Source organism: Lissotriton helveticus, chromosome 11 (genome assembly GCF_964261635.1).
Source record: "Lissotriton helveticus chromosome 11, aLisHel1.1, whole genome shotgun sequence".
In the NCBI taxonomy this organism is placed as follows: domain Eukaryota; kingdom Metazoa; phylum Chordata; class Amphibia; order Caudata; family Salamandridae; genus Lissotriton; species Lissotriton helveticus.
The window spans coordinates 884,666,509-884,678,152 of NC_136072.1; the positions used below are offsets into that span (position 1 = coordinate 884,666,509).

An 11,644-nucleotide genomic window follows, 5' to 3' on the forward strand; every position below is an offset into this window, starting at 1 on the left:
AAGAACAACCTTTGTCCTTGTGTGAGATACTGATGTCAGGGTCTGGCCGAGTTCGCAAAGCTGTGTCTAGACAGATTAATCCATGTCTTACTCCACTGTTTGGGTCCCACCATTCTTCTCTACCTTATCTTATTTAACTGCCCTTCACTATTCTCTTTGTGTGTTCTCTTGTTACATAGCCCTTCTTTTGAAGCATTCTACACATGTTTTGCCACTTGCAAATTGAATTACGGGCACTAGTGTTGATTAACCTGAGGGGAGGAGAGCACACGGGGTCTGAAAGGAGGGTGTATTTTAGACATCCGATAGCTTTCTTTTTTTTTTTTTTTTTTGCAGTTTTATATAGCGCAAACTAGAACCGAACCGAATCCGTTATCAGAGTGCTTTACATAGCACCAGTTGCGTTACATTAGGACACACTTTCATTTTAGGCACTGGGAGATTAAGTGATTTGCCCCGAATCACAGGGGTTTTTTGGCGTCGATACCGAGACTCGAACCCAGATCCCCAGGTCCGAGGTCGAGCGCCTTAGCCGTTAGGCCAACCCCTCTCCCCAGCTTGTTTTCGAACTATTCCTATTTGTCAGTTTTGTGTATATTGGGAGTTGTCATTGTAAACTTGTGTTGTTTAATAGACTGTGCGCCACGGATTGAAGTGGCAGTCTCTTGAGAACCTACCTGTGTGGTACTTCTTAGATAACTGTGCTTAGCTGCAGCTAATAAAACTACTTTTCTACGCCTAACGGAGTGTCTCGTGTCTCTGTCGGTCGAGGCAGGTGAACTCGGAGATCTTAGGCGTGCCCTGCGCCGCCTGGCCCATAAGGTCAGGTTCTCCAACAGTGGACTCTTGTACAGTGGATTAATGTAGAGTGAAGTGGTGTTCAGTGTAGTAGCGTACAGTGGAGTGGCATACAGTTGAAAGTGAAATTTAGCAGCAATGTAGATTATGGCATACATAGTGATGCAAAAACTGTGAATTGTGCTGCCTTGCCTTACTCTAGATTTACCTATCAACCCAGGACCACACATGGTAGCATTGCAGTGCTTGGTAAATCTGACCTATATATTGTATGGTCCATATTGAGTAACACAACATGTGCCACAAGGGTACAGCAATACAATAATACGGCTAGGCCTTAGTTATATTTTAGGCCACGGTATACCTTGGTAACTTTTCAGTATACCTTGCCACAAGGCGATGACAAACAAGTATATAATTGAGTAATGGATGGTTTTAATATGAAAAGGCAGCCATATGGTTTTCACTACACTTTAGCTGTTATCTGTGTTAGAGCCTTAGATATAGGTGAGTAGTAGGTTTATTGTACTGCCCTACCTAATACCACTTTATTAAAGTGATAATAGATATGAAAATGTATTTATATTTTTTTAATGTTTTTTCAATTAGGTTTACGGAGTTCTGCGCTTATACATCATCATATTTTATAAAAAATGTTTCTCTAGTTATGCAGTATTTGTGCGGTATTTTGTCAGTATTCCCATGGTACTCAATACACTATTTTACAGAATTAAACATGATAAAAATTGAAAATACACCGTAGTATACTATATTTCTGAAATAGTGGTGTATTCTAGAGTTTTAAAAACATTTTAAGATTTCTTTATTTTGATTTTTTGTAAGCATCACTGTACTTTCTAGGTAGTACTGCTGTACTCCGTAACATTTTTTTGAGGCTGTTTCCTCACAACGACGTGCACCACCCCTCAGACGACGCTGGAAGCAGGAGAGAGGAACCACAAGGAGAGTGAGGTAAGGGGGATTGCGCTTGGGGGTTACTTTTGTAGGGTTTAGGGTAGTGGGGTTGTGTTTTACGTTTTAGGATAGTTTTCAGGTGTTTGAGAAGTGTAATGTAGTGTTTAGGGTAGTGTCAGTGTTTTAGGGTTTAGTGTAGTGTTGTAGTGTTTGTGTAGTGTAGTGTTTTAGGGTAGTGTTGTAGTGTTTGTGTAGTGTTTTAGGGTTAAGGGTAATGTTGTAGTGTAGTGTCTTAGGGTTTAGAGTAGTGTTGTAGTATTTGTGCAGGGTAGTGTTTTAGGGTTTAGCGTAGTGTTGTAGTGTTTGTGTAGTGTTTTAGGGTAGTGTTGTAGTGTAGGTGTAGTGTTTTGGGGTTTAGGGTAGTGTTTGTGTTGTGTAGTGTAGTGCATTAGGGTTTGGTGTTTTAATGCTTGTGTAGTGTAGTGTTTTAGGGTTTAGGATAGTGTTGTAGTGTTTGTGGAGTGTAGTGTTTTAGGGTTTAGGGTAGTGTTGTAGTGTTTGTCTAGTGTAGTATTTTAGGGTTTAGGGTAGTGTTGTAGTGTTTGTGTAGTGTAATGCTTTAGGGTAGTGTTGGGCGGTTGTGCAGGATAGTGTAGTGTTATTGTAGGGAGAGGACTGGGGGTCGGAGGGTTGTGCAGGGGTAGGGTAGTCACTTACCATGCACACTTTAACCATGAGTATAGCTTTACCACGCATGCCTTTGCTTTGTAATGGCATGCGTGGTAAAGGCATAGTCGTGTTAAAAGTTTGCGACGTAAAGGCATGTCGTTGTCATTGAGATCGCATAGTAATACCCGCGTTGTAATGGTACGCGTGGTATTGGTATGCGATGTAATGACATATATTCGCCCAGGCATGGGTCCCTGGCTCGCTTTGCCACTGGACTCAAGCTAGCTTGGCTGAAGAGGGCTGTTTACCCAAAACCGGTCCCAGGATGCTTGTATCGGGTCCAAGGAAGACATGGCTTGTCAGTTCAGGCTGGACTGTTCCCATAAGGCACACGGTCAAGACTGATTTGCAGATAGCTGTGTCTGACAACAAAACACTGGGGGAGGAGGGTCCTAGGGGAAGTTTAACTACCAAACCTGCTATGCCCCCTAATTACCATGTATACCAACAGAAAATAGCAGTGGGTCACAGGACTAACTAAATTATGTATCCTCGAAGTAAGAACTAATGTGTTCAGAAGCAAATGTGAAATCTTGCCAGGGGAAACTCCTCAACGTGAAAGAGTTCCCATCAGTCCACCATCGAGACCAGAGATTCAGTTCTCACAGAGACACTTTTTTTTTCATATCTAAGCCTTTTTTCACTGATATACCCCAGATCAGGTTCAAAGCATCTTCCGGTCTGCTGTGGGTATTAGTAGTCTCGAAGTTTGAGAGTACCCAGATGATGAGGGATAGCTGTGTCTGAACTGGGGTGCCGAAGTGACCTAAAGAACGATGATGGATTCAACCCAGATCTGTGACTGGGGGTGAGTGTCTGAAAAGTTTCTGCGCTCCGCCCATCATCTACTTGTGTTTGCTTGATTCAGGTTTATTGCCATTTATGCAGTTTTATCCCTACACCAAATACAATAGTCTATGGAACATGCATTGGTGGAAAGTGCACTTTGAGACCCCCGTTTATCTTGGCACCCACTCAAGGATTCACCACAAAAATGTACATTATCACAAAATGTAGAAAATGACATTGGTCTGAAATGTTTTGTGGTAATTCACCAAATGGTTAATAGAGAGCAAAAATCTTAAGAATTCCTATTTCTGGGAATACTAACTATAACTATAGAGCGGCAATCATATTTAATGTGATTTCTTTCTTTTTATCCACTGTATTTGTTATGTACTTGTTTATTGGTTTATGTAATCATGTAACTATGAATGTGTCTTTTAGTTGTTCATGTAGTGATTCTGAAACTTTACATATGTATTCAAGTTTATTTTAGGGGTTTCTTGCAACTTTTAGTAGGATTGTGCAACATAAGAAGGCCAAAGTGAATGAAAGCCATTCCTTTTTGTTACAAAAATTGAGATTATTTTTTGGATTACTAGTGGGTAATTATCATGTCATTAATATAGTAGTTTGCATAGCCAACTGCTAGATCACTTTTCCATTTTGTGGCACATGAGTGCATAAGGAAAAAGTTTTTTGTTTGGGGTGCTGGCCACAGTTGTATTTTTGTGAGCCAGAGAGCATGCAAAGAAAACCTATGTAGATTAAGAAGTGTTCTATTTGTTATTTATTTGTTTATTTGTTTCCATTAGCATGTGATCATATATGGGGTTTTCAGTTGTTCATGTAATAAAGTAGAAGCTCTACATATGCAGTCTTGTTTTTTTGGGGGGGGGGGGTTGCTTTGCTACTTTTAGTAGTATTGTGCTACAAAGATATCACTAAGTTTTGGCCCATAAAACTCATAACAATTTCATAGCATTGCTTGCAACAGCAAAAAGGATCATCTACTTGGTCTAATGTACATAGCTGTGAAATGTCCTTACAATCCTATCAGCTGTTTTGCAGCTATGTCCAAAATAAAAAGTCTAGGTAAATGCATTGGGGTCAAAACCTGTTTTGGGGCCCCCTTTTTTCTTTGCACCTCATTGACCAAACACTGCAAAACTTTCCATCCTCTGCCAATTTAACTAAGGAACTAAGTCAGGAAAGTTTGCCGAAAATTTGTCAAACGGATGCAAAGTTATTAAGGGGCAAAATTCCATGGAATTCATATCGCTGGTAACCCTATCTATAATTCCAGAGTTTGGGTTGCGCCATATTATACATAGTCGTTTCGAACCCATACATTTTGTTAAAGTGTAAAGAAAAACTATGATTATTCTCAGTTAACTTTGCTTGACACTACATTCATTCTACATTCACCTAGTACCCATATAGCACCAGCATCTTTCAGACACCATGGTTGTATCCACTCAAGTAACATACAGCGTATTCTTTTAATTCGGAAAGAATCCCTGAAGCTCATGCAGCTTTCCCATTTCCTTGGCACATCACAGCTGCAGTAGTCCATCCTGCTTATTTGTTTTCTTTTCTTCTTAGTTTTTACTCAACAATCCTAAGTGCCTTTTAGATCTCACCCAGACAGAGCATATGCTGTATTTTCAATACATTTTGTTTACATACAGTGGGATTACAGTCTGCTCATTACTTACCATTGCTTGCCTTCTGTGTCACTCTCATTTGCCTGCTTCTATATTATGTGCATTTACCGGTGTCACTTTTTTTTGTGGTCCGCGTAATCCTCCCCTGGGGCATCCCCCAAGTACTTGTGTTCATCTATTATTTCTCTTGTGGGAGCAATTTTTCTTTATTTTCAAACCATGCCTGTGAGTGCATGTGTCGCCCATGTACCGAGTTTTATCATGTTTTCGTTATTGCCCGTTTACTTTACACTTTCATTTTCATGTATCCATATTTACATTACTTTTGTTGTTTTGGCTAATAGTCAGGCACATATTTATTTACCCAATTTGGTGTTAACTTTTCAAACAGGTGTCTTTATGTTCCCCACTTCTTGCTTGACTCGGTCTTTCATATACTTTTCCGTATCCCGGCCTTCTTTGACTGCATCCATAATACACTTTCACGCATTGCGTTATTACAGGTGCACTACTTACGTGTTACTTCTTTTCCTTCCCACCACCTCGTCGCTGTTTAATATAACGTCATTGTCCCCCTCCCCCCCCCAAAAAAAACTGCCCGGCAGTGTTTCATCTCCCCTTGGGGTGCAATGGGTCCCTCGCACCCCTGACTTATTGTACTGCACATGCTGAACCATTGATGGTTACGCCCCAGCATTACAGAATATTTCACAGTACATCTGCCTCCTATTACATCGGTCATTGACATACTGCCCCACATGTCATGTAATACCTTCTGGGCACACCAGGTCATGTTCAGGATAGCCTCACCTTCCCTGCACACCCTCTCTCCTTTCCCCTCTCTCCCTTATATTCTGGTTTACTGACATAAGTTAATATTTGCCTTTGCCAATAATGCATAAAGACATCTAGATGAAGAAGGTATTTTATCAGATATACATTCAATACATACCTTCCAGTCTCCAAAGTAGGATTTAGGACTGAGGAATGCTGGAGGCAAACTTTCTCCCATGATCTTGTTGGTACAGATACTACATCCGTTATCCCTGCTCCAGTCGTAGTAGGGCAGCCCAAAATCTTCATCTCCTGTGAATCTTTGGATTTCATTCTCCAACAGCAGAAGAAACATGAAAAGGGGGGGCCCTCGGCCCCCCCGCACGCATGGCGGCGCGGCGACCGCCTCACCCCCTCTCTCCCTCGGGTCCTTCGACGGTGGGGGCGTGCCCTTGGGCGCGGCCCACCGCCGATTGGCCGGCGCCCCTCCTGACCCGGATTCAATGGACTGGTTCCGGGTCGGGGGGGGCGGGCGATAGGAGGGGCCACCCGGCCCCTCCGGAATAAGAGGTGGGGAGTGCCCAGGAGACCCCCTTGTCCCTGGACGCTCCCTCACTGAACGCTGTGCCCCGCATGGCATCATGGCCGTTAACTGAGAAACCAATTCGGGTGGCATCGAATCCACATTACCCCCCGGGACAACAGGTACCACTGGGGTTATGCCCGATGGTCCTGGCACAGGTGGCAGGGCGGGAAGGGTTATGATGTCAACTTTAGGAAGGCATTGGAATTCAATAGATCATTGCCATGGGACTCGGTAGATTCCATGGCTTGGCACAAACAGTTCTCTGACACTGCACCGCCCCCTCAGTTCGGTGCGGTCAAGGCGTTCACTAGACCGCAGCAGCCCTTTCGGCCCCCCCAAACGAGTGAAGTGCCTGGGAAATTTAGGGCAGGTGGGCCAGAGAAGAAAGGGGTGTGCTGGGATTTTAATAAGCGTACCTGCACAAGGGCCGCGTGTAAGTTTAGACATGCATGTGCCTCCTGTGGGCACCCCTCTCATCCAGAAACTACCTGTAGGTCCAAGCAAGGTAACACAGGACAGAGGGGTAGGGGAAAGCCACTATAAGTCAGACAGGTCACGCCCCCCCACTCCAGTGGATGTGGTGGCAATGATTCCATTGTTGAACAGATACCCTGACCACAAAGCGGCCACCCTACTCCAGGAAGGTTTTTCTAAAGGTTTTAGGATCCCGGCCGGGGGATACACAGGCAGTGCGCACTGTAGGAATCAATTATCAGTCACACACAATCCGGCTGTTGTGGCCGCCAAAATTGACAAGGAGCTTTCCTTAGGCAGGATATCTGGCCCTTATTCTGCAGTGCCAGTACACAATTTTGTGTGTTCCCCACTGGGAGTTGTCCCCAAGAAAGAGAAGGGGCAATTCAGATTGATTCATAACCCGTCAGCGCCAAAGGGGGCCTCACTGAATGATGCCATTGACGAAGGTATCTGTAGTGTTAAGTACGCCTCTTTTGATCAGGCTGTTACCTTATTGCAGGCCACTGGACCCGGGGCGCTGATGGCGAAATCAGACATAGAGTCCGCCTTCCGCCTCCTCCCAGTCCACCCGGCGGACCAACATCTTTTAGGTTTCACCTTTAGGGATAGGTTCTACATGGACAAATGCATGCCTATGGGTTGTTCTATTTCTTGCGCTTACTTTGAGATGTTTAGTTCATTTCTTGAATGGGCCATGAGACAAGTGACGGGCCATCAAAGGGTCATGCATTACTTAGATGATTTCCTCTTCCTCGGTACAGCGGGTTCTCAGGAGTGCGCACTGGCATTGCAGGAATTTTGCGTGCTCATGCGGTCTTTTGGGGTCCCGCTTGCGCCTGGGAAGACGGTGGGCCCGACCACCTGCTTGGAATTTCTGGGCATCGAGATTGACTCAATGGAGAGATGTTTTAGACTACCTAAGGACAAGGTGTGCAAATTCAAGACATCGCTACAGTTATGCCTCCGGAAGGAGAAGGTCACTTTGCAGCAATTACAGGAGGTGGTAGGGCAACTGAATTTCGCACTAAGAATCATCCCAATGGCTCGCCCCTTCTCTCGCTCCATCGCGCACGCGATGAGGGGGCTGAAGGAAAAGCACCACCGCACGCGTCTATCGTCTGAAATTCGCCAGGATATGCTTATTTGGATGGCATTCCTGGAGGATTTTAACGGTAGGGTGGTCTGGCCCGACCCGCTCACGACGTCAGCGGAGTTGGGTCTATGGACTGATGCGGCCGGTAGTGTGGGCTTTGGTGCCATCCTAGGGAATAGGTGGGTTGCTCAACAATGGCCAGAAGAATGGAACACATGGGGTTTGCTCAGCAACATTGGCTTCCTGGAACTTTTTCCAATATGGGTGGCACTGATGGTTTGGCCCGAACACCTATGTAACCAATCAGTGGTGTTTTGGTCAGATAACATGACAGTGGTGGAATGTATCAATCAGCAGGGGGCGCGGTGTCCGTTCATACTTCGTCTGATCAAGGAAATTGTTCTGCGGTGCCTTAAACTGAATGCTAATTTTAGAGCCAAACATGTCCCTGGTGTTTTAAACAATGCTGCTGACTCCCTTTCTCGCTTCAAAATGCAGGTTTTCAGGGAACATCTCCCCACAGCAGACCCCTCGCCAGCACACTTCCCAGCAGTACTTTGGCAGATTGGTGCCCCAGATTACAAGACCTCGTGGTCGCTAGCCTAGCCCCCAGGACCAAGACGGCTTACGAAGGGGCGTTTCTGTCTTATTGTTCTTTCTTGGGGCCATAGTGGGAAGTGCTTTGGGCGAAAGAGGATGGGTTTGCAGCTTATTTAGAATGGATGCACAAAGAGGGGCGCTCAGTGGCAGCGGCAACCAGACATAGGGCAGCAGTGTCATTCTTCGCTCAAGCTAGGGGCTTCCGGGATCCCACTAATACCTTTATGATACGCAAGGCTTTAAGGGGATGGCGCCGTATTCAGGGACACCAGAAGGATAAGAGGAAGCCCATGGGGTTGGCCCGGTTAACAGCCTTACTGGGCATGCTGGAGATTGTTTGTAACTCGCCTTCCAAAAAGTAAAACACGTCTCGTGTCCACGTTCCTGGGTGTTGGGTGCCGGATTGGGGGGGGGGCGGCAGCTAGTCGCTGACCATGTGAAAAGGGGGGGCCCTCGGCCCCCCCGCACGCATGGCGGCGCGGCGACCGCCTCACCCCCTCTCTCCCTCGGGTCCTTCGACGGTGGGGGCGTGCCCTTGGGCGCGGCCCACCGCCGATTGGCCGGCGCCCCTCCTGACCCGGATTCAATGGACTGGTTCCGGGTCGGGGGGGGCGGGCGATAGGAGGGGCCACCCGGCCCCTCCGGAATAAGAGGTGGGGAGCGCCCAGGAGACCCCCTTGTCCCTGGACGCTCCCTCACTGAACGCTGTGCCCCGCGTTCGGGGCTTCTTTGTTTCCCACCCACCATCCCTTGGTACAAAGTTTAGGCAGCGTTATGTCCGGTTTAATGGTAAGTTTCAAAGGTATGGACCGCGGGAGAGAGTAGGCTGTTGTTGTATTTTGTGATCTGTTGTTAGGACTTTTTCCCCTTCGTAGAAAAATGATGTGTGAAGTGAACTGTATTTGAAGATATGTGTCTTTAGGCCTTTTTTCCCTTTGTAGTTATACGTTGATATTGTAATTTTGAGTAACATGCGTGCACTAAACTGTAATGTTATGCCATGTGTCGTTAGGCCTTTTTTCCCCTTTTAGCTATGCGTGGATACTGTTATTATTAGCCAGTGTAGTTGTCCTTTAGAATTTTTCCATAGGTCGTCGTATTTATTAGGTATGGGACATGCGGTAAGGTCATTATCGGTGAGCACATATTTGAGGTCTGAGGGGGCGGGCATCATCCTATGGAGGTTCCCGCCCGGGGGGAGGGGCCTGCGGGCCACTCCCAGTACTCCAGGGGCAAGGTAATATGCAAAGGAGCGCGGGTAGGAGTAGTTCACGCTTTCCTTAGGCTGGTAGCCACCCCGCGCGCGTGGACTCATGACGCCACCGGCGCAGAGTAAGGGCCCTCCTTTAGTGGGTAAATGGAGTTTGGGGCGTAGACCGGGCAATTCCCGGGGTAACACTGCGCATGCGCACTTCTAGGGAGAAGGCGCAGCTTGTAGGACCTGACACCGGTAGTGACCCTGCCTACGGCCGGGCGACTAGCGCCCGCCTTCCAAAAAGTAAAACACGTCTCGTGTCCACGTTCCTGGGTGTTGGGTGCCGGATTGGGGGGGGGGCGGCAGCTAGTCGCTGACCATGTGCGGTGCCAAACGGGGAAAGCAGGGCCTCTGTGGTTGAAGTTGGTAGTGCCATACAGCGTGTTATTTATCAGCAGCGGTGCTGAGGCATAATAGTGCATCCAGGTGAAGATGTCATACACAAAGGCAGTCACAAAGGTGTATGTGTTTCTGTCGTGCCGGTCTCCACTCGTGAGGATAACATAGTCTTCGCTCTCTGTGTGCTTCAAGAGGCTGAGATACCCAAAAAACTTCATTCTCTCACCATGAGTGAGGTCTCGAATGTCCTTCCGGGTGACATTCTTGAGTCTATCACAGTTATCCCCTCTGTAGCCAGGCGAGCACCGACCACAGTCAAACCCGGAGTAGCGTGGTTTGCATGCACACAGCTTACTGAAATAATCTGAAGGCCAATTGAACCGGTCATCATCGACCTGCAATATGGGCACATACGAAGCAAACACCTCGCATCTGCCCCTGCCTGACTCTTCTCCACAACTGCTGTTCTTCCACATTGGACAGCATGTCTTACTATCAATTGCCTCTGGTGTGGTACACGCCTTGGGGAACTGGCTGCGCACCTCACTGAGGGGAAACACAAAAAGGAAGAGTAACAGCCACATGGCTTCTTCGGCTGCAGAACTAGACCAAGGGTTTAGCCTGCGCTTCTGTCAAGAGTCCGCCTCCGTTTCCTGACGGCGGGTTTTATACCGACCCGTATATGCCCAGTGGTGAAAGGGAGCAGCTCTTATCTCACTATGAGCAATGTGTAAATATTCTCTGGAAACCTGCATCGAAAAAGTGGATTCGGTGTACCGAGGACTTTGAAACAGTCTGCTTGAATAGGTTGTTCTTTTGCTGACTAGACAAATGTATCGTAATGAATGAGCAGGTTCTTCCTGAGTACAAAATACACATACATCGCCCCGCTTAAGTGCGCTGCTGAGAGATGAATAAAACTGCCCACGATAAACGGACAGGCATCAGAAGGATCCTGTTATTTACGCTTTGAAAGCGTCCAGGGAGGAGAGACAGAGGTTTCCAATCTCAGTGACGCACAATGAGACAGATAAATACGTACTCCAAAGCTGCAACATAGGCGGCCACCTTTGTGGTCTGACACATGTTGGCTAAAACAAAATAACCCAATATGGACTGGTAAAAGTGAGCTCAGCCACTGAAGAAGTAAAGCAGGTAGCATTAAAGTCAACAGGCATAAAATATGCCACCAGGTGTCTACTAAGGCACACCTATCTCGAGGAGCTTGCTGGACTGTGGTTGATGTTTCATGGTACAGACAAACCCTACAGGTTGTAGGGTCTGGATCCTCGAGAGCCCAAACACATGCCCACTGGCAGCTCTCTGGATACCTGTAAGTGTCTCTCCTGTGTGCAGCCCAGCCTTCTAAATAAGAAGCTGTGGCTTGCTTGAATTAATACATGGACTCCAAAATTATGAGTATCTGAGATTTGAATTAATACATGGACTCCAATATTATGAGTATCTGAGATGAAAATGTGTGTTTTTTTCAGCACGCCTAAGCTGATGTTTGGATTAAACCAACTGAATTTCGAAACATATTCAAAGCCAATTTTTTAGAGATAAATTATATGGCGCTGGAGAGTGTTATTGCTAATATTAATACTTTGGTGCAGAGGCATAGCAGC

At 46.4% G+C, this 11,644-nt stretch overlaps 1 protein-coding gene across 1 annotated transcript in view; it reads right to left on the reverse strand.

Annotated features, from left to right (window-relative positions):
• The window catches only part of LOC144792206 (tyrosinase-like), a 190,814-nt gene extending 180,155 nt beyond the window's left edge, over positions 1-10,659 (reverse strand). Inside the window, exons 1-2 of the mRNA XM_078667107.1 lie at positions 10,000-10,659; positions 5,845-6,020 (exon numbers count right to left, since the gene is read on the reverse strand). Of these exons, the coding sequence (XP_078523233.1) occupies positions 5,845-6,020; positions 10,000-10,600 (777 nt within the window). The 5' untranslated portion in view covers positions 10,601-10,659. The remainder of the gene's footprint in view (positions 1-5,844; positions 6,021-9,999) is intronic.
• Positions 10,660-11,644: the final 985 nt, after the last annotated feature.